The sequence below is a fragment of the Rhamphochromis sp. 'chilingali' genome, assembly GCF_963969265.1.
Source record: "Rhamphochromis sp. 'chilingali' genome assembly, chromosome: 9".
Taxonomy (NCBI): domain Eukaryota; kingdom Metazoa; phylum Chordata; class Actinopteri; order Cichliformes; family Cichlidae; genus Rhamphochromis; species Rhamphochromis sp. 'chilingali'.
In genome coordinates, this window is record NC_137936.1 from 12488297 (window position 1) to 12510375 (window position 22079).

The window sequence follows — 22079 nt, forward strand, 5'->3', positions numbered from 1 at the left end:
AAAACAGAGTTTTAATGGATAAAACTCTTAACTGGGACATAACATTCAAGAGCAACTTTTTATTTCCCCTATTGTGTCATAAGAGCCAAATAAATATGCGAAAGACCATCTCCTCATTTCTTTCCTTTGTTTGAGGTCAGAAAGATGAAGATGTGCTGTGATTTTAAGTATCTCTCTGCCTCTCTGGCAGCTGCAGCTTACTGTGGTTTAAAGGCACTGAATCAGTGCATTTGAAACAGAATATTAAAAAAAACAAAAGATTGTACAAGACATTTATACCTCCAATCAATGATTTGTGAGGTATCAAAGAAAAAGATTTGTAAAATAGAAAACCAGAATTTTAATTGAGTAACTAAGGAACTGAATTACTCAATTAAAAGAGGATGGACTTTCAGGAGAGGAATGCTCTCCCATTCTTGTGTAATATGGGATTCTAGATGCTCAGTAGTCTTGGGCCTTCTTTGTCAGATTTTCCATTTTGTGGCAACAAATGTTTTCGACTGGTGAAATGTCTGGACTGCAGGTTAGTTCAGTGCAAAGCCATGCTGTTTGTAGTTTTACATTGTCTTGCAGAAATATGCAGTATCTAGATATACATGCTATCTATGCACAGGCACGAGTGCACCCATATACCATCAGAGATGCAGGCTTTTGAACTCTTGGACAATTTTTCTCCTCGGTAGTCCAGAGGTGTGGTGTTCATGTTTTCCAAAACCAATTTAAAATTTTGATGTGTTTAAACACAGAACAGTTTTACACTTTGCCTCAATCCAATTTAAATGAGCTTTGGCCCATGGTGTGGGAGTTTGGTTATTTTGAGTTTTCTGGTTGTTAAGATTTTTTTTTAGTTTGCCTCTCATTGTTATCCTATCCTCTTGCCCTTCAGTTTTTATTACTATTGAGGGTTGAGTTTTGTTGTTTCTGTTATTCTTTCATTTTGATTGCTGTGAGAGTTGTTATTCTGTTTTCGGTTCAGTGTACTGTGCCATGATTTTAGTGTATGTATCACTCTAGGTTCCTTAGTGTTTTCTTGTTAAGTCCCTGTCTATTTGTGTTTTCCAGTGGAGTTACTTACTTACCTATTTTATTTTGTAATTCCCAGTTGCCTGTGGTTTGTATTTTGTTTTACTTCCTTTGAATCACTGGGCTTAATTAGTTTCAGTTTCCTTGTTCCGCTCCTGTTTCCTCTTCCCTTGATTAAACCTCAGTGTCTTTGTGTGTATATGTAGTCCCAGTCTCCATTTTCCTTTTGTCAGACTGCCTGTATACACGCCCTGTTATACTGGACTCACTTCAATGGTTATTATTAAAGAAGCACTTTATTTGACACCTTTCCTGCCCTCTGAGTCTGTGTTTGGGTGCTTGTTCCTCATCACATGACAGGATCATGTTCATAATGTGGCTTTGTTCTTCCTGATAGAGCTTTACCCTGCTATTGTAGATGACATGGTGAACTGTGGTTACAGACATTGGTTCCTGGAAGTATTTCTGAGCCCATTACAGAATCATGCCTGTTCTTAATGCAGTGCTGCCTGAGGCCGTGAAATTCACAGCTCTTCAGTTTTGTCCTTTGTGTACGTCTCTCAAGTCCTGGAATCTTTTGATGATATGTACTGTAGATGACTAAATATTCAAAGTATCCATGATTTTAAGGAATATTATTGTCAGGGGCTGAATTTTTGATCTAACATTTTGAGTTTATTTTGTATTCTTGATTTTCTTATGTTAGACTGCAATAATGTTAACTTCTTGTGTTATTATTCAGTTAGGGTTTAGTTGAGTTTTTTTCTAGCTTTTCTTTTTTCTTATGTTTCATCCATGTCTCCATGTTTATGAGTCGTTTCCTGTCTTCTGTGTACATCTGTCTTGTCCTCTATGTTTAACGCTTAGTTATACCCTTGCTTTCATCTCCCTTATCTGTTCCCACGTCTCTCCTTGTGTTCTGTGTCTCCCCAGTCTGTCGTGTGTGCGTGTTTCCATGTTCTATTGTCAAGCTTGTGTTCTCATCTCTACATTCAATTATGTTTCCTGTTTTACTTTGAAGAGACTGGTGTTTCCATTTTCAGTGTGTTTAGTTTTACTTCCCCTGTGGCGTCATGTTCATTCGTGTCAGCTGTGTTACCCCAGGTGTTTCCACTTCCATCATTACCCTTCTGTGTATTTAAGTCCTCTGTCTTCATCTGTTTACTTTGCGTCAAGTCACAGCAAGTCACAGCTTTTCTTAATACTGTTCAGGTTTATGCTCATGTTTTGATTATTTCTCGTTTACGTTTTGCACGTTCCTGTTCAGTTTCATGCCATTGTCTCATGTCATTGTTTTTATAGTTGATCCTAGGATTTTTTCCCAGTTTAGGTTAGTGTAGTTCCTCCCTTGTTTCACCTTGCCTTATTTTTGGTATTCAGCCTAATACAAGGCTTGTTTTTATTACACTTCTTTTCCTTTCTCCCGTGTCTGCTAATATTTTTTTTGAAATACAAGCTCTCACTATTAAAACATGAAAAAGAAATTAAAAATAAAATACTGGTTTATGAAATTTGCATTTCATTCTGTTTCTATTTCCATTTTATACAGCATCCCAACCTTTTTGGAATTGGTATAGTAATATATGACTGAATATTACAACAGATTTTAGATTTTATGTTTTTTTAACTGGTTTAAGTCAGTTAAAAAAGGTAACTAAAAGACTTTTCACACACCCAGCTTTATCACTTATTATATAAGAAAAAAACAGTTATATTAATAATGGCTGCAATAAATTCCAAATGTAGCATGTCAAAATGTCTGCTGTGAAAAAAATAAATAAAAAACAATTATGTGTAGAATTAAAACCACTGAGAGTCACAGTTTATTTAACTCACATTACCAATGCACTTCTTTTTTGAAACTGCTTTACAATTATAAATAAAGATGTGAAGCCATCTCTCAGTCTTTAATTTACTATTTGAAAGCTGTATTTAAGAATATATTTTTACATTTAAAAGTGAAGAATTCAAAAATTCACTCTCTGATTTGGTCCTCTTAAAACCTTGGCCAGTATTAAAAGCTGAAGTATTTATATAAAGCAAAACTTTCACTTGTGAAAATTGTGTAGCTAGTCTTCTGTACACTGAAATAGCTGAAAACAGCATAAAACACTCTAAAAGCCACAAATCTCACCAGTGGGAAAGCAATCATGAACTTCTGTTTCACTAAAAAACTCTGTCTGGTCCCTGCAGATATACTCCAGTCACCTGAGTGACAGTGACAGTCTTACTTCTTAAGACATTTTTTCTAACTCTAAAAGAGTGGTAATGTGTAGTAGTTGTTGTAAAGAGCAACAGCAGAGTTTTCAAACATAATAACCACAATGAGACACCAAAGCCTCTTGTGTCAGCCGGACTGCATTTTGCAGATGTTCTTAAGTGTTGTTTATGGAATACCTTTTTCCGCTCCAGCCTCATCCCTCCTCTCCATCAGCAGGTAGCGAGGACTCTCAGGGAGGAAGGGCAGCACACACAGCTGCAGCATTGCGGGCAACGCAAGGAAGGAAAACAGGTAAATCCAGGTGGACTCCTGCAGTCAAAACATCAACAAAAGAACTGCATCAAAGGTTCAGACATGGAACGGCTACACCATATTAAACAGCGATAAAACAGATGTATATCACAGCTGTTACAACACGTTCCACTGAATGGGTGGATGCATTTGGATTTTTTTAAAAGAATTTCTGCAAGATGATGAGGTTACTATTTATATTATGTGACTATAACATCATTGGCTACTGTGCTAGCAAATACTGAGTAGGTTTAGTCAAGAATGTGAGGGTTTAGTAAAGCGATGCATTCTTTCTTGCATATATTTACTTAAAGCAGAAGGGGAATCTTTATATGGGCTGAAGGCCGTCTGCTGCTCTCATTAAATGTGAAGAGCATTTCAAATGTCAAGCAATGGTAATGAATATGGTAAAGTTTCTAAAACCTAATTTAGGAAAAAGAAAAGTTACAACACTGGATAAAAACAGGATGCAGGCATTTAACTAAATATGTGCTCAGATTTAATTTGATGGAATGGACTGCAACAAAAAAAGAGAAAAAAAAAGAAAGAAGAAACTTGACAGGCACCTGTTACCATGGTGTTGCATCACCTCTTAACAACAGGCTGTAAGCATGTGTGAACTCAGGGGGGAAATTGCTGCAGTTATGAAGGCAAATAAAAGGTTTCGCACCTCCTTTATAGGAGTTTTTGTGTCATAATATACTCAATATATTCAGTAGGTCACTTGTGTGGGCACTTTGGGCAGACCAGCTTAACACCTTGCTACAGATTCATACCGCTAAAATGCATGCAGAGTGTATTTTAGTATTATATTGTTGAAATGAGAAAGACTTCTTCTTTAAAAAAAGAAAGAAAGAAAGAAAGAAAAACAAGAAAAAGAAAAACAAGACTGAGTGGTTCAAACTAAGTGGTGCACTAAACAACATCAAAACCTGATTTCTAAGACTGCAGACAAGATTTTTCCTTCTCTCTCTATCTCTGTATAAATGAACCCATAAACTTGGGTCCAAGTTAGGCACTATATTTATGTAGATTTTGGATTATTTTTGGCAGAGTAGTTTAGCTATAAAGTGTGTGCCTAATGCCATAAAGAGATTTCCACTAAACAATTGTATATTTTTAAATAATCTACAGCCTCAAAGATCATTCAAAACAGGTTTTTGTCCTTGTCCCATGTGATCAGAGATCTCCTCCAGATCCTCTGAATCTTTTAATTAGTTTATGTACTGCAGATGATGAGATCTCCAAATTCTTTGCAACTTTATATTGGGCATTGTTAATCTCAAATAGTTTATCCAGTTGCACATGCAATTTTTCAAAGAGAAGTGAACTCCCTGGCTTTACTTGTAAATGGCTTATCTTCTCCATGAGGCTCTTTTTACATCCAGTAATGTTACTAATTCATTAGCTGTGAGTTGTGCCAGCAAGTGCGTATCAGAATCAGAACACCTTAATAATCCCAAAGGAAATTATGTGGTTACAGTTTAAGCTCAATTATAAATATCCAGAACATTACAGAGGTGAAATATATATGATTGACATTTTACATATCTATATGTATAATGTATATGTGTGTGTATGTGTGTTAAATACAGGGTTTTTATTAAAATTGAAAATTTCATCCAACCAGATAACACAACATGGAAGATAAAATAACAAGGTCTTTTCAGCTGCTTGCGCTTTAAAACATACTTTCATTAAAAGTACCCTTGAAAACAAAATCAAGTGATCCTTGAATGCATCACAACAATCCGAAGTAACCGTGTAGCCTCACCACAATGGACCGATTAAAAGTTATGTAAGTACCAGCATGTGTAAAAGACGAAAGAAGTCATCTTTACTGCAAAGATGAGAGGATGCACAGTCTCATCTCTGTGCAGGGCTGTGCTTCCTGATGTCACTTTAGCAAATGGGAGGACTGTATGTATTCGTATGCACAGAGAAGGAGGTGTCATTTGGACAGAAAATGCTCTGAATTTATGTGAACTAAATCCCCAAAATACTTTCCAGTTTCCAGGGATTAAGTTCACGTAAGAGTTTGTAAAAGGTTTGTTTTATGTTTATTCTTGGTCATCTTCACCAACTGAACAAGCTGTAAACACTGACACATTATTGATATGTCAGACGAGATCGGCTTGTGTTTTTGTTATTCATAACTGACTTTTCTTCTTTTAAGTTTTGAGAGTGCTGGAAATAAAATGAAATTTGTGGGTGAAACACTGATTATTTATGAGTTTTTATATGGTATATGCAGTGATGAAATATGCTGGATATACAAAAATGTTTGGTTGTGCAGCTTTAAATCTAAAATGAATCCAGGCTGGGAGAGTGAATCACTTTGTTATCTTGGGGAAACCGTAGTTGTGTTTCTCAGCGAAGCCCTTCACAGATATTTCTTGGAACATAAAAAAAGATATATAAGATGTATAGTTTTTTGTCTCTGTCTCTCTGATGCTGAACAGTGGATCATCTTATCCCAGCAGGAGGTGACAGTGGCTGGCTAGATTAAAGCTCTATAGAGTGCTCTCAGAGACAAAGAATCTGTGCTGCAGGCATTGATTTCTGTGATCTGTACTATAAACATCTCATGTTACCTCTGCGTAATCTTCTGGTAAGATGTAATAGAAGCTGACTGCACTCACAAAGTGATTATTTCTATTCTAACAAGCTTGTCAAGTGTGATTCAAGAAAGAAAAGAAGAAAAACAAACTTAATTTAATCCTGTGATGACCCCATCTGCCTACTTGTTTAGTCTGTCTTGTTATTTCTTAAAACATCCATAATCCCCCGCTCTTCTTCGCCTATCTCTCGCTAACATGATCTCTTTTCTGTTTTGTCGAAATTATGAGCCAGTTCTTGATCAGAATTTACAAGACTGGCAGCAAGCGACATGTCCCAATCAATCATCTGCAGAGAAATGCCTAACAATCAAGTGGCACAATGCTTATTAGGTATACGCACAGGAAACCATAGTTGACTTGGCAATTGTGACACAGCTGAAGAATGATCATTTGTGGGTTCACACTGAGGCCCTGTTCCATTAGTGTGTAACTTGTGAAGCACGCATTAAATGTTCTGTTTCACTCTCACACACCCATATGCACGCAAAGGTTTATGTGTGCAGTCAACAGTATGAACTAAATGCACGCCTTTCAGTGTCTAATAATTGTCATAAACAAAGCAGACAAATATTTTACTGCCTTATTACAAAGGCCGTGTAGCTTTCCCTTTTAATTATTACATGTGAGATGTTGACGGTTGTAGATTCTGGGATTGAACAAATGCAAAGCATGAGCCTTTGTTGTTGGGAGCTGACAGGAATGAAATGGAGAAGATTTACAACAGCAGCGTGGCTTCATGAAATGCACAGAGGACTACTACAACTGCCAGAGGGGTTTTGATATGAACATTATCTGAGACAGAGATAATGATAAAGTCAGGTGTACCACATCTTTGATATAGACAGTTATAAACACTAACATTATCTCTGTGTGGTTAGCCTTAATTACTTTTGCTGACCAGTGCATTCCCCAGCCAGGAGGTGAACTTGTTCTGTAGCGATTTTTTCTAATCATTTAATTGCAAATCTTTATTTCCCACAACAGGCAGTGAGATTAAGACAGTCATTCACTGTCAGTGTGGCACTCTGTTGTTCATAATTAACACATGAAGGATAGACTGTGCGTTGCAAAACGAAAAGTTGTCACTTTGGGATCTTTATAGAAGTGTTGTGTTTTCCAAAGCCTTTAGATGGATCATGAGTCATCATTCTGGTGACGCACAAAAGAACTTTCTAACGTCTGTTTATGTTTGTGTAAATGGTTGCACTTTGATCCAAACCATATTTTTCTAAAACTTATAAAGTTGTTTGAATGAAAAAAAGAAACACTGAGTAAAAATTTTAATTAAAAAAAACGTTTCCTGGTGTGACATCTTTTTAAATTTCTACTTTCTAAAGTGTTTCTTGTCCAAATAGTTTCCCCGTGGAGCACAAACATTTATCTGGAGCCGTTTTGTATCTGCATGATAAGAGGAAGATCACAACACCTCTTTCATATTTAATTCTCACAAAATGAGAGCCTACTTGGTAAAAATGTCATGGCACCAGGATCTCAGCCATTGGAATACTTTATAGATGGACATCTGCCAGGATCAGATGAAAAGCTGTTTCTGATGAAAGTCACCTTCTCTGTAAGCCTGTTTTCCCGATGGTCTGTCAGAGGAACAAATTGACCACTGGCCCTCTCTGGTGTGTGCTGTTCTTAAAATATTAAAGAAGACTCCTTCTACTAGGGAAAATGTGAAAGTGCTGGATTCACACAAGCCTTAAACTCTTACCGCATATTATATTCTTTTCTATTATTTGACAGACAGACAGATGATTCATACCCTGTGACAATGTGGGTTCAAAAATATTAACATGGTACACACGTATAAAAGCAATCAGCTTGAGAGACCTTGGGCTTTCCAACAAATCTAGACTCATTAACAGAAAAAACTTACAGAACATATTTGTTTTAATTGTTTTTTTTTTTATCCTGTTAATAAATGAATGTATGTATTCCCCATATATAACAACCAATCTACAGTCTAAGTATCTATGTGATAAAGAATGTCATGTGGAAAATTAAGTATACACAGCTTACAATAGAAAGTATCCAGGTGTTAAAAATCAAATTGAATTGAATAATTGATCATTAGCAAGTGTGAACGTCTCTATAAAAGCAGATGTTTTGGTAACTTACTGGTCTGAAGCACTCAGGTGTGCATTAATACAGACATCATCAGGGATCTTGGAGAAGCAATGCTGCTCATCAATATGGGTAGATTTATAATGTCATTTCTAAACAATTTGAAGTCAATCATTCATTCTACAGCGACAAAGATTCACCAAGTTGAGCTGTTTCTAAGAGCAGACATCCCGGTAAATTGAGCCCAAGGTCAGACTGTGCAATGCTCAGAGAAATTGCAAAAAATCCAAGAGCTACATCTCACACTACATCACAGGCTTCAGTTAGAATGTTAAATGTTAAAGTTCATCACAGTACAATAAAGAAAAAGACTGAGCAAGCATGACTTGTTTGGAAAGGTTTACAGGGGAAAGTCTGTTCACTTTAAAAAATAACATAGCAGCACAGCTAAGCTTTGTAAAGTTACATCAAAAAACACCTCAAGACTTTGGAACAATGTCCTTTGGACTAATATGACCAAAGTGGAGATGTTTGGCCACGATGCACCACAAACACCTCATTACCTCTCAAGCATGGTATTAGAGGAGTGATGATTTGGGTTTGCTTTCTAGAGTCAAATGTGAGTCTGTCCCAAGCACAGCAGCAAATCTACACAGAATGCCTGGAAAAGAATCAAGGTGCTGCAATGGCCCAGACAAAGTCCAGCCCTCAACCTAAGTGAAATGCTTTGGTGGGACCTTAAAAGAGCCTGGAATAAATGCATGCCTGCAAACCTCAATGCATAGAGGCAACAATGTAAAGAAGAGTGGGCCAAAATTCCCCCACAACAACATAAGAGACGGATAGTCATACAGAAAATGTTTACTTCAATGTACTACTGCTAAAGGTAGTTGTGCAGGCTACTGAATAACGGGCTGTCGTTTTTCACACACACTTCTTCTGAATTTTGGTCCAGTTATGCTAAATAAGAGAAAGAAAGAAAGTGTGACACATGTTGTTGCTCATCTGAAGATTTATTTAAATTATTTTAGAACCTGTCAAGGACCAAGTGATATTATATCATGTCCCTTTCATATGACTCTAGCTGTAGTCAAGGCAGGCTGATAGCTTCACTATCTTGCACATGCACAGTGGATGACTGGTTAAGATCCTGTCACATATGTCTGTGATTTACTTGTGAAATGAAAAGCAAAGAAACGTGATAAGTGGGGCTGTATGTCAACACAAAACTCAATTTAGAGATGTGGTCAGCAGGTCATATTGACATGCGACAAATCAATGCTTTACAAATAAAAAAGAAATCCTTTTGTTTGCCTAAAGCTATAAAATAACACCAATATTTAATGGTAAAGTGCAAGGTAGCAATGGAAGAAAATAGGAGAGCACTTCATCAAATAAAGAGTGAGCAGGTTTGCGTAAAGATATCATTGATTTTATTTTGGTTTATCTTTTTGAAACAAAGGTTAAAATGCAAAGCAGTTTATAGGGGAATGAATTTGGTTTAGGAAGTTGAATACATTATTTTAATTATGTTTATCTTTTTTTTCTTTTCTTTTTTTAACCAGAGCAGGAATGCATCACATATTTGCAGGACAGCCATGCAAAAGGCAGAAGAAAGTAACAAAAAACCAAATTCATCACTACAACACTCGTGCCTTTATTCAGGATGGGCATTGGTCCACAGAAATTACGTAAAAGGAAGCTGGAGCCAAAATCCACTGGCTTGTATTCTCGTTGTTGGAAAGACAGCTCATGCGCTGCTGGAGATGTGCATTATGCATATAGGTTTCTGAACAAAGGGATAAGCTTCAAACAAAGCAGGACGCAGATACAGTCTGGTCTTTGAAGCCTTTGAACTACGTTATCAAACACAAACAATTACACTGACAAATCAGTGTCACTTCATATGCATTAACATTTGTTGATGTGGTTAATGTGCTGGCACACATTTATGAATTACATTTGCATACAGGTGCTCAGCTTTGTACACTCAATTGCTTTTTCTTTCTTTCTTTTATGACTTGATTACACACTGAAAGGCTACTGGAGGACTAGGTGTGACTTTGTGAACAGGGATCAATTTGTGAAATGGGAAATTTGGAATGGCATGTTAATGCTTTGTCAAACAATGCACCGCCTACAGAAGCTTAATGCTAATGGCTATCAGGTGTAACTGTTTCGGACGAGCGTGACAACCAGCAGCACAACATTACAGAAGACTTAAAAAAGATGGGAGTGGGCACTTTAGATTTAGATTAAAGACATAAAGTGGATGGGTTTTTTTTTTGTATCCAGCCACTCATTATCTTCCACTTCCACTCCAGCGTCTGGGTTTTTTATATGTCACACAAACATCGTAAAGCAAAAGCTGATCATTCACCAAACTTGATTTGTAACAGCACATCCCTTTTTTTCTAACAAAAAAAAGTATATTTTTATTTTAGGTTTAGTTTCTTTTTAACCTCCTTTTTAGGCAGAAAAATCCCTAACATCTCTGGGGTGCACCCTAGACAGGTTGCCAGTCCATCACATGGGTAACACAGAGAAACAGAAAACCGCACATTCTCACATGATCATTCTGGAATAAATATACATCTTTTTTTTATTTATATATTTTAAAGTCATAATCCAAAACTATCTGAGCAGGCTGGTGCCAAAAAGTGTAATGTCATACTTTAAATTTGGAAAAGCAATTCTGGGAAAACATATTCCATTATTATTCCTGTTTTAATATGATGCCAAAGCAAGCAGTGATCTAATGTCAATAAATTTTGCCAGGAGTAGAGCACTTAGATTATTGGCTTTCTGTTCATATTACACAACTGATTTTGGCTTTCAAAGCATCTGTGCCTTAGGCTAATGTCTGTTTCCAGCCCCAACAGATAAACTGAAAATCTAGCACATAAATAATCTGTTATAAAAACATTCCAGCAGCAGACCAAGTCAACATGGCTAAAGTTGTGCACAGTGAGCAGTGAGGTGAGAAAGGATAAAATGAATAATATTTCCTCAAGGGTAAACAAGGTGTGTCTGAGAACTCCTACTAAATAGCCTATTGAAATAAGGAACCGATAGAACCAATCAGATAGCGTGAAGGGTAAAAACGGGAGTTTGTTGCTCAAGTGGCAGAGGAAGCCATTGCTCATGGCCAAAGCGCTTTCAGCCAGCCTTAGAAAGGGAGGAGTAATAGTGTGAGCAGAGTTGGAACTTTTTCCTTCAGTATGACTTCATGCTTGAATATCAAGTCAAAATGAAATTTTCTGCTATGCTGAAGCTGTAGAGCGAATAAGTCTGCCACTGAGGCGTCATCGGTACGACTGACTAATAGAACGACCTTGATGTAACCCGGTGTTAAAAACGGGATTAAAAGTATAAATATTCATACTCTCACAATGGGAATAAAAATTGATAAAAACAAAGTTAATTATAATAAATACTGATAAAAAGCATGTAAACATAAGTTTAATTAATATGTACATATGTATATGTAATATTTAAATGGTGTGGGGGCAGGACTTAGTCCTTTAGAGTGTGTTTGTTAGATCCACTGAGCGACCAATCATTGGCCGGTCTGACCCTCCCCTGTCTGTGTGCGCTGCTTAGACACCTGTGTGTGCCTTCGTGTGCCAGTCAGATACGCCAGAGACACAGACGGTCAAAGATCCGTTTACCCGTGCGGCGAAGAAGCTAGCTGGATAGTGAAAGTCCTTTCTCCGGCGAGAATAATAAGAGTGATACTGTATTCCAGAGCAGAGGCGGAGGCAGACATTTGATACACCCGGGGCTTAGCCCTAAAGGATAGTATGCATGTGGGATTGGGGGGGGGGGGGGGGGGGGGGGGGTTGAAATGACTGAAAGATTAATTGGCTCTGTTTTGAGTTTTGTTCAAAAAAGAATGATTTCATATAGGTTATGTTGAAACCAAGCACACCATTGTTTTTCTTGTGACATTACCAATAAGTTTGATGTGTCACATGGCCCTCTTCCCATTGAAAAAACAAAAGTTGTATTCAAGATGGACGACTTCCAAATGGCCACCATGGTCACCACCCATCTTGAGGAGTTTGCCCCCTCACATATACTAATGTGCCACAAACAGGACTTTAATATCACCAACCATTCCCATGTTATTACGGTGTATCCATATAAATGGCCCACCCTGTAGAACCTGTCTGATCTGGCCGATATTTCCCTTCTGTCCTCATACTGTGGTTAAAGGTAACTATTCTGCCCGTACTACATCCAAAGAAGGCAAGAAGTAGCACTAACAGGTCTTACATGCTCACTACTAGTATTGCACCACCAGTGTTACATTGACATTTAAACGCTGGTGGTTAATTCTCACCTTAATGCCACCTAGTCACCAAGGTCACACACAGACGTGAGAGGCACAAAGAAATTTCAGTCTAGACAACCCAAAATGTGATGTCCACATATGTGGACACCAGGTCCTAGGAGGGGTTCACTCCAGGTTCTAAATTGCTCATAGGTGTGAATGTGAGTCTGAATAGTTGTTGCTCTGTGTTAGCCCTGCAACACACTGGCAACCTGTCCAGGGTGTAATGTGTCTCTCATCCTTTGTTAGTTGGGATAGTCTCCTTGCTACATGCAGTTATAGAGAATTTCGTTTTTGCTTTCAACATTGAAATACTAGAAACTCCCCAGCAGCCAGGTTGTCTGGGTGCATTTGATCTTGGCATTGTCCAGTCCGGATGGAAAAGATTTGACTTTTTCACTGTCTTTACCAAAGTTTAAACTGATGTGCTGGTTCCTCTCAGTGTGTGAACTAAACATGCCAAATATGAACAAAATATGAACAATTTGTGAGCTATCGGTGATAAAATAAATTTTTTTACTACTCATTAAGTACTGTATTTTTTCAAAGTGTTTTTTCTAGTTAATATTGATAGGTTTATGTTGTAAGTCAGACATATAGTGGAACCTGTCAGGCAGGGGAGAGGAAACAAACAGGATCCAAGAAACAAAAGAATGAGCTGACAGCGAGCCTTTAGTACAGCTGATGCAAAAGATACAAAAAATAACAAAAACCACAACATGAGGTACATGAAAATCCAGAGAGAATAAATTGGGCTGGCTGGCTGCACACACACACACACACACACACACACACACATTGACAAAAAGGACAAAAAAGCAGACAAGATTATAAATACTCAGAAGTCACTGGGGACAACGAGCAGATGAGCGGGGAGACACAAGTGAAAGCAATTAACAACAGGTGAAAACAATCAGGGAATCAGAGGACAGGAAGGAAGCAAACCTGACAGCAGACATGAAAGAAAACTACGCTTCAAAGCAAAACCGGAAACAACCAAAGGAAACTAACAAACACCAACACAAGAACTTAAGATGTCAGAGACTAGGCAACACGGAGGGACAGAGGCATGAATGCAGAAATAAGGTACAATAAGACACAAGCTGAGGAAACTACTAATACTACTATTAAATATAACAATACACCGGAAAGAAGACAAAACAAGACAAAACAGAACATGTAACTGGTTACCACATTAAAAATAAGCAATAAAATCTTATCTTATCAATAATGTGAGAACTAAGTCTCACATTAGACTAGAATAATAAATAAGTCAAAATCTAAAAATTCAGCTAAGAACAAAACACAAAATGTAAACCAAGACTGGAACCAGTTCAACCAGTGACAAGTGACTCTCACAATAGGTGAATAGTACTTTATCTAAATGCATCACCAAAGTCATGACAGGTTCACATTTTACTTAAAGTGCCAATTTATATGACTTTTAGCATAATTTATTGATTCAGATTCCTCACTCACTCACTCACACTGGCTTTGGGCTTGCTGAAATGCCTTTAAGTGCAGTTTGTTTATGACAGTGACTCGAGAGCAAACTTTATTACAGTCAAGGGAAAAAATAATAAAGAAATTCCCCACCACCACTACCAGACATCCACAGTCAACAGACCTTCTCCACAGACAATATACTAAAAACTTGGAGTGATGTGGTGGTTATGTTTAGCCCACTTTTCATTTACTAAACTCAAATTTCTTGTCTTGATTTAAAATTTCTCCAGCCTCAAAACCATTCTTACAGAAAACAACACGACATATACAGGGAGTGCAGAATTATTAGGCAAGTTGTATTTTTGAGGAATAATTTTATTATTGAACAACAACCATGTTCTCAATGAACCCAAAAAACTCATTAATATCAAAGCTGAATGTTTTTGGAAGTAGTTTTTAGTTTGTTTTTAGTTTTAGCTATTTTAGGGGGATATCTGTGTGTGCAGGTGACTATTACTGTGCATAATTATTAGGAAACTTAACAAAAAACAAATATATACCCATTTCAATTATTTATTTTTACCAGTGAAACCAATATAACATCTCCACATTCACAAATATACATTTCTGACATTCAAAAACAAAACAAAAACAAATCAGAGACCAATATAGCCACCTTTCTTTGCAAGGACACTCAAAAGCCTGCCATCCATGGATTCTGTCAGTGTTTTGATCTGTTCACCATCAACATTGCGTGCAGCAGCAACCACAGCCTCCCAGACACTGTTCAGAGAGGTGTACTGTTTTCCCTCCTTGTAAATCTCACATTTGATGATGGACCACAGGTTCTCAATGGGGTTCAGATCAGGTGAACAAGGAGGCCATGTCATTAGTTTTTCTTCTTTTATACCCTTTCTTGCCAGCCACGCTGTGGAGTACTTGGACGCGTGTGATGGAGCATTGTCCTGCATGAAAATCATGTTTTTCTTGAAGGATGCAGACTTCTTCCTGTACCACTGCTTGAAGAAGGTGTCTTCCAGAAACTGGCAGTAGGACTGGGAGTTGAGCTCGACTCCATCCTCAACCCGAAAAGGCCCCACAAGCTCATCTTTGATGATACCAGCCCAAACCAGTACTCCACCTCCACTGGCGTCTGAGTCGGACTGGAGCTCTCTGCCCTTTACCAATCCAGCCACGGGCCCATCCATCTGGCCCATCAAGACTCACTCTCATTTCATCAGTCCATAAAACCTTAGAAAAACCAGTCTTGAGATATTTCTTGGCCCAGTCTTGACGTTTCAGCTTGTGTGTCTTGTTCAGTGGTGGTCGTCTTTCAGCCTTTCTTACCTTGGCCATGTCTCTGAGTATTGCACACCTTGTGCTTTTGGGCACTCCAGTGATGTTGCAGCTCTGAAATATGGCCAAACTGGTGGCAAGTGGCATCTTGGCAGCTGCACGCTTGACTTTTCTCAGTTCATGGGCAGTTATTTTGCGCCTTGGTTTTTCCAAACACTTCTTGCGACCCTGTTGACTATTTTGAATGAAACGCTTGATTGTTCGATGATCACGCTTCATAAGCTTTGCAATTTTGAGACTGCTGCATCCCTCTGCAAGATATCTCACTATTTTTGACTTTTCTGAGCCTGTCAAGTCCTTCTTTTGACCCATTTTGCCAAAGGAAAGGATGTTGCCTAATAATTATGCACACCTGATATAGGGTGTTGATGTCATTAGACCACACCCCTTCTCATTACAGAGATGCACATCACCTAATATGCTTAATTGGTAGTAGGCTTTCGAGCCTATACAGCTTGGAGTAAGACAACATGCATGAAGAGGATGATGTGGACAAAATACTCATTTGCCTAATAATTCTGCACTCCCTGTACAGCACACTTTCAAAATGTAATCGTTCATAGCCTCCTAAACCACTAACCTGACCCAGCAGCTCAGGCATCCCCAGCACTTGCCCAGTGAACACTCCTAAGCAGATTAGAATGGAGTTGAACTGGCCAATCATACCTCTGAAGTGTTTTGGGGAAATTTCTCCCAGGTACATGGGGAGAGCACTGAGAGCAATACCTGTCAGAAAGAAACAAGCAAACAATATATTAAAACCTATTAAAAACAATATATTCGTGTCTATGTAAACACCCCTGTCATCAGTATGTATTGACATAGTAGAGGAATATGCATTCACGTATCTTGGCCGTATCTAGGATCTGTAAGCATCAGCTGTCTTTAAAAGCATTGGGGGTGTTTTTATCAGTATCGAAGTCTGTTTTGTTTTACCACATAAATGTGCAGACACACCAACAGCTCCACTGCACTAACACACACTGAACATCAAGTCACATTTCACAGTTGGCTGTCTTGAACTGTGGGGCACAGTCATGGGTACTAGTATTGATGGTCTGTGCATTAGAAACGGTCTACACTGAAGAACAAGTTAATACTTAAAAACAAATCAATTTCCACACACTACAATTTGTAAACAAGTTACCCCACGCTTCTGTAAATGTGTGTATTTTTTTTAAAGGTAGCTACTATTTCTCCGTTGTGGTATAACCAAGCTACTGTTAAAACCAAAACTGAGTTGCATTTTATGAGGTAGCACTTTTTTAGCACATGTGAAATCAGTGATCATTGAATTTAAAACACACAATGGCTTCTTCAGTTCTAACACCAGATGGGAAGTCCCAGGTATTTGACCTCTAATAGTGCTATCACCTTGGATGTGCTCTTTGAATGACCATCACTGAGTGGAGGTCGTGGCCTGTGACACCATTTATCTGCAACATAGTCTTGAGATACCTTTCCAGACGACTCTACCCACACTCACACATTGAGTCAAGTCATCTTAATGACTCATGTGATTCAGGATGGGGGAACATCTCACACCAATTCAAACCTGATGCAAGTGATTCGCACGATTGACACCAAGAAGCACATCTTAGCTGATGTGACCCCAGGGACTGAAAGGACTACAGCAGTGACCTGCAGCCCAGGAACCAGAAGTAAGCCTCCAGTCTGAGAGTCTCTATTAGGATAATATGGTACTATCAAGTCTATAAGGTATGATGGGTCCTGTTTAGCCCTGTGACAGACTGGCGACCTGTCCAGGGTGTACCCCGCCTTTCGCCCTATGACGGCTGGGATGGGCTCCAGCGCCCCCCGCGACCCTGAAAAGGATAAGCGGAAGAGAATGGATGGATGGATGGATGGATGGATGGATGGATGGATGGATGGATGGATGGATGGATGGATGGATGGATGGGTCCTGTTTATTCGAGATGTTAATATGGAAGAAATACAGTATTTTGTCCTCGCCCATGTCCAGTACTCTCACTGCAGCATTTTGGACTAACTGGAGGTTTTTCATGGACCTTTTAGAATAACCTGATGATAATGAATTCCCATAGTCGTAGAAGTAAGTAAAAAGCCAGCGTCACTACAAGAGGTGATGTATGTAATTAACATTTTCTGATAAGGTCAACCAGATTAAACTTAAAAATATCATCATAATTTACATGATTAACTGAATTAATATTTTCTTTGTACTCCCTTACACTACAGCATTATGCTCTATATTGAATGTTCTACACTCTCTGATGAGTGGGAAATTATAAAAGCATATTTCTTACCAGAATCCACCCCCATAATGAGTCGTCCAATGATGAGCATCTCAAAAGATCTTGACATTTCACCCAGAGACAGAAGCACAGCAGCTATTACAGCAAAGCTGTTATTCAGCAGCAAGGTCCCCTTTCTAAAGTCAGTAAGAAAAATACATGAAAAAAATGTAAAAATTAACTAAATGTAACTCATTAAATTCAATTTCTATAGTGCTTCACCTGGGATGAAAAGAACTTCACCTAACAAAAAACTAGCAGAGCAAGAACTATCAGAGATAGCCGAGTTTTAAAAAGCTAACATCATGGAATAGCTGAATAACTTTTTATAGTTTCAAAGGAACACATTTGAGGCCATCACAACAGAAAAATCAGTTCTGTAATGGAGGTTTCTTACACTACGCTGAATCTGAAACTATTTCATTATCCCTAGTTGCTAGTATTCTATAAAAATTAACCCAAGCTCCCAGAAGCACCAAGTCAGTGGGAACTGTTCCTCTTCTTGACAAGTAACAATCAGTTCTCAATCACTTATTATATAACAGAATTTAGTGCGGCCTCTAGCCATGCAGGACACGATTACACCAGGTCGCATCAGCTGTCACAACTGACCCCCGTTTCAAAGAGCATCTGTCTGTCCTGCCTGCTGAACCTCTTCTGTTGTCCAACTGTTCTGGTTTCCAGCCTTTGTCTTGACCTCATCTCTTCTTTGGTCTTCCTACCTGTTCCCTGCTGTATCTTAACCATTAGCCTCTAGCATGGCCCTGATGGAGCTCCACTTTCACAGCAGGTCCTGCCTCCTGGAGTAGTCTCTTTTTAATCCCCCGTCTGCAGCACCTGGGCAGCACTGTTTATCTGCCTTGCCACCAGGCCACCCAACATCTCTGGTTCCCTTGTTCTCCAGCATCGGGCCATTTGCGTGTGATCTCCAGCTCATCTGCGTACTTTTACTTTACCAGCCTTTGTTGACCAAGTTTCTTTTTTTCTTCAGCATGCCTGTCTGCCGTGTGTGCGCATTCAGGTCTTGTCTGAACTGTACTTTTTTTAATGTCAGGGGTCAAAGAAAAATGTTTTCTTCCTATTGATTTTTGCTATTTTTGAAGTGAGATGCTTAACAAAGCCACTGAGGCTCTCAGAGCAGCACATTTCGTAAGTTATAGCATTTGTATTTCAACATCAGTCACACAACACCAGCAGCATGATAATCAGCCGTGTTTTGTTTCTGAGATGAAGGCTTTTCTCTCTTGCTGTGTCTAAATCTACATTTAAATCTAAAATTTAAATACACTCATTTATGTAGCAGTGCAGTTGACCACAAATGTTTATTAATCTCTTTTCATGTCTGTGGTGAAATGTCCACACACCTCTACTGATTTTTTTTTAAAACTAAACCTACCTCGGCTTCCCTGGCATACTTTGAAGTGTGTTTCATTTCAATTGCTCCATGAGTCCTCATTAAGTTAACATATATATTCAACTCTTGTCCCTGACATCTGAATTTCAACCTTTCCGAAACTCTGTGTAAAACTTCCAGCTGACCCACACATCTCGCAGGGAATGTGGAGGGAAAATGAATTATACGCTTCAACCTAATTAACACAGTGAGGATCGCAACCTGAGAAATCCAAGGTGAACCTCAAGGGTATCTTAATTGTCTGAAATGACTCTGAGTAAAAGCTTCATAAGTCTCTCTGTGACACTCTTGTCATTAGTGGATAACAGATTCTTTGGAAGACGTATCATTTCATAGCCCTGAGGTGATTTTGTTAGTGCCTGAACGTGTCCCTTGAGGATAGTAGGACATGTGGCTCTGCAGTCCAACACATAGGTGATCAAAAGTTAAAGCTAAATGCATCACGCTGGCTGTGAGATTGGATCTCATCATGCAGTATATAGGCTGTCAAACCAGTGCAAGTCAGTAAAGACCAATACCTTTTATGTCAGTGCACTGACAGTCTTTTATGTCTTAAATCCATTACAAAAACTTACTGGTACTTGATCATTGTAAATGGAGGCTAAAGACAACAGTGAGATTGCTACAGAGTAGATTTAAAATTATTCATTATTGTACTTAAAGGAACTGGTTGTCTAACGGAGCCTTGTACCAAAAGGGAGACACGAGGAACAAAAATAACACTTGTACACTTTAAGGGTCTGTGTTTGTATTTAACATCACTGTTATTTAGTCACAGCTGGAGAGGTGAGCCACAGTGTTAAAACCACAATGATTTTGTTGGATCATTTTGTTAAATTAACATCATACTGAGAAGCCAACAGTTCGTGCACAAACAAGGTCATTTACCACCTGCCTAAGCACTGTTGCAGATCAAGTGGTTAGTGGTTTCTTTCTTCCCTTGCTAACAGCAGCACACCACACTTCAAAAATTCCCCTTTCTTGTGTTTGTGCAGCACAGTGTTATCCTGCGGTCCCTCGATTTCAATCCGACCAAGCATTTGTGGGATTCACCAGAACAAGCTCGATCCAGAGAGACCGCTCCCCACAACAAAGGAAGCCAAAGGATCTACAGTGTTGTTCATATTCACTCATAACATAATCGTTTGCACCAAAATGACTGCTGTTCGCCATTCCCTGATGAGTGAAGGATATAAAAGCAAACTTCTTACCAGTGATATTGTAAGCACATAACAGTGTTCTCACCTGCCCAGTACTTTGATGATTAACGTGGCAGACAGGGCTCCAAAAAGGCCTCCAATAGAAAATATGGACACTGTGACGGACCAGAGGAGGGTCACCGTCTCCGCTGAAATAGGCTCCCCATATCTCTCAATCCATGTCTTATTGTAGAAAGCTTTAATGTACTGCAATACAAAAGGAACACAAAGAGATGTTTTAAATGTGTTATTCATATGGATAAATGGTGAAAACAAACAAAAAACATTGATATTTAAAAAGTTTAAATGTAAACCTAGAAACCCCCAACACATGTTTACTGAATATCATATGTATCATGAGTGTGTTTTTACATTTCCAATCTGACTTTATGACCTAAACTTTGCCTGGAGAAAAGGACTACCAGGAAATGATTGTTAAACAATATGATCTGAAAACATTTTGCTTTAATACCAGTAATAATATTGGTAAGATTTTATATCTGGTCTCCACAATATGCAAATAAATTAATTTCAGCAGGCTTAATGCAGGCATGTCATTAGCCCTGGGCGGCCCTGGATGTTTATTGAATAGCTCCAGATTTCATAAAAGAATTGTTTATTCTTTGCATCTGTATTCAGGTTTGTCACACGTGAAACACTCTTATCTCTCTCTGACCTACCTGCCCTAATGCGATCTAAAATTTGTTCATGTGTTCATATACGTGATTGATTGACTCCTTGTATCCAATAAAATGAATAAATGACGTGTAAAACACCTAATCAATCATCACATCAAAAGTTTGAGATTTGGATAGTTTGACTGGAGCATCACGATAGCATTCTTTTTACAGACAGTGTCTGACGTTTTGTATAACTTTACTTTAAAAAATAGCAAATAGCGTAATAGCAACAAACTGAGTGACTTCATTAAGAAGTTGAAGCACAGGCTACAATGAGTCAGTGAATGCGTCGCATTAAATTATTACGGCACTTGTATCAACCCACGAGAATTCTAAAGTGTCTTCATTGAGCGTGAAGACGTCGGTTGCATAGAAAGCAAAGGGCCTTATAGCTTTTTGATCTTTCATTTAACAACTGCGACTGAATTCCTGTTAAACCAAAGCTGAAGCCCTCCCTGTCTTCAGCACTGTCAGGAAGGGCAGTGGTCACACAGTTGCTGTCATTGCTTGCTTTGGCTTAGGAGCTACTCATTGTAAGCATCATGTATCACGAGCATGATTGCCGGCTTTGCTTAACTTAAGACTGAAAAATGACCTTTGATGTCACTTCAAATTTGCTGAAAACAATTCTATCGCTAGGAAAAGGGGGGGGGGGGGTTACAGGTTACACCAGTTTCTACAGGGCTTTCATCACCCTTATCGCTACTTTTACTGAAGATCAGCCAAGTCACGTGCTATAGATAAATAATTACTAGGGGTGCAACGATATTCGTATCGATATTGAACCGTTCGATACAGTGCTTTCGGTTCGGTACGCATATGTATGAACAATACAACATATGTAATTTATTTTATCAACTTTCCTTCTGACGATGCTGTCTGTGTTGAGCGCTCAGTGAATCTGCGTTCGACTACTCCGCCTAGGCTGCACTGTCGAGCGCAGATCCACTGAGCGCTCAACACAGACAGCATAGTCAGAAGGAAGAGCGCAGGGCAAGCTAGCAAGACAGAAGTTAAGCTTTCCTTGCAACATGGACCCCCCCCCCCCCCCCCCCCCCCCCCACCCTCATTCAGATCTGGCGTTTGGAATTATTTTGGTTTTCATGTGACGTATGACCCTGAAGGTAAGCGAGTCATGGACTAAAG

The 22079-nt window shown here is 38.7% G+C and overlaps 1 protein-coding gene across 4 annotated transcripts in view; it reads right to left on the reverse strand.

The window, feature by feature from the left end:
- slc2a9l2 (solute carrier family 2 member 9, like 2) overlaps positions 1-22079 on the reverse strand; it is a 95663-nt gene that overhangs the window by 56429 nt on the left and 17155 nt on the right. For all 4 annotated transcript variants that reach the window (XM_080891063.1, XM_080891061.1, XM_080891062.1 and 1 more), the window contains 4 exons: positions 20300-20460; positions 17653-17777; positions 15945-16090; positions 3421-3553 (listed from right to left, as the gene is read on the reverse strand). In XM_080891063.1, coding sequence (XP_080747189.1) covers positions 3421-3553; positions 15945-16090; positions 17653-17777; positions 20300-20460 — 565 coding nt within the window. The remainder of the gene's footprint in view (positions 1-3420; positions 3554-15944; positions 16091-17652; positions 17778-20299; positions 20461-22079) is intronic.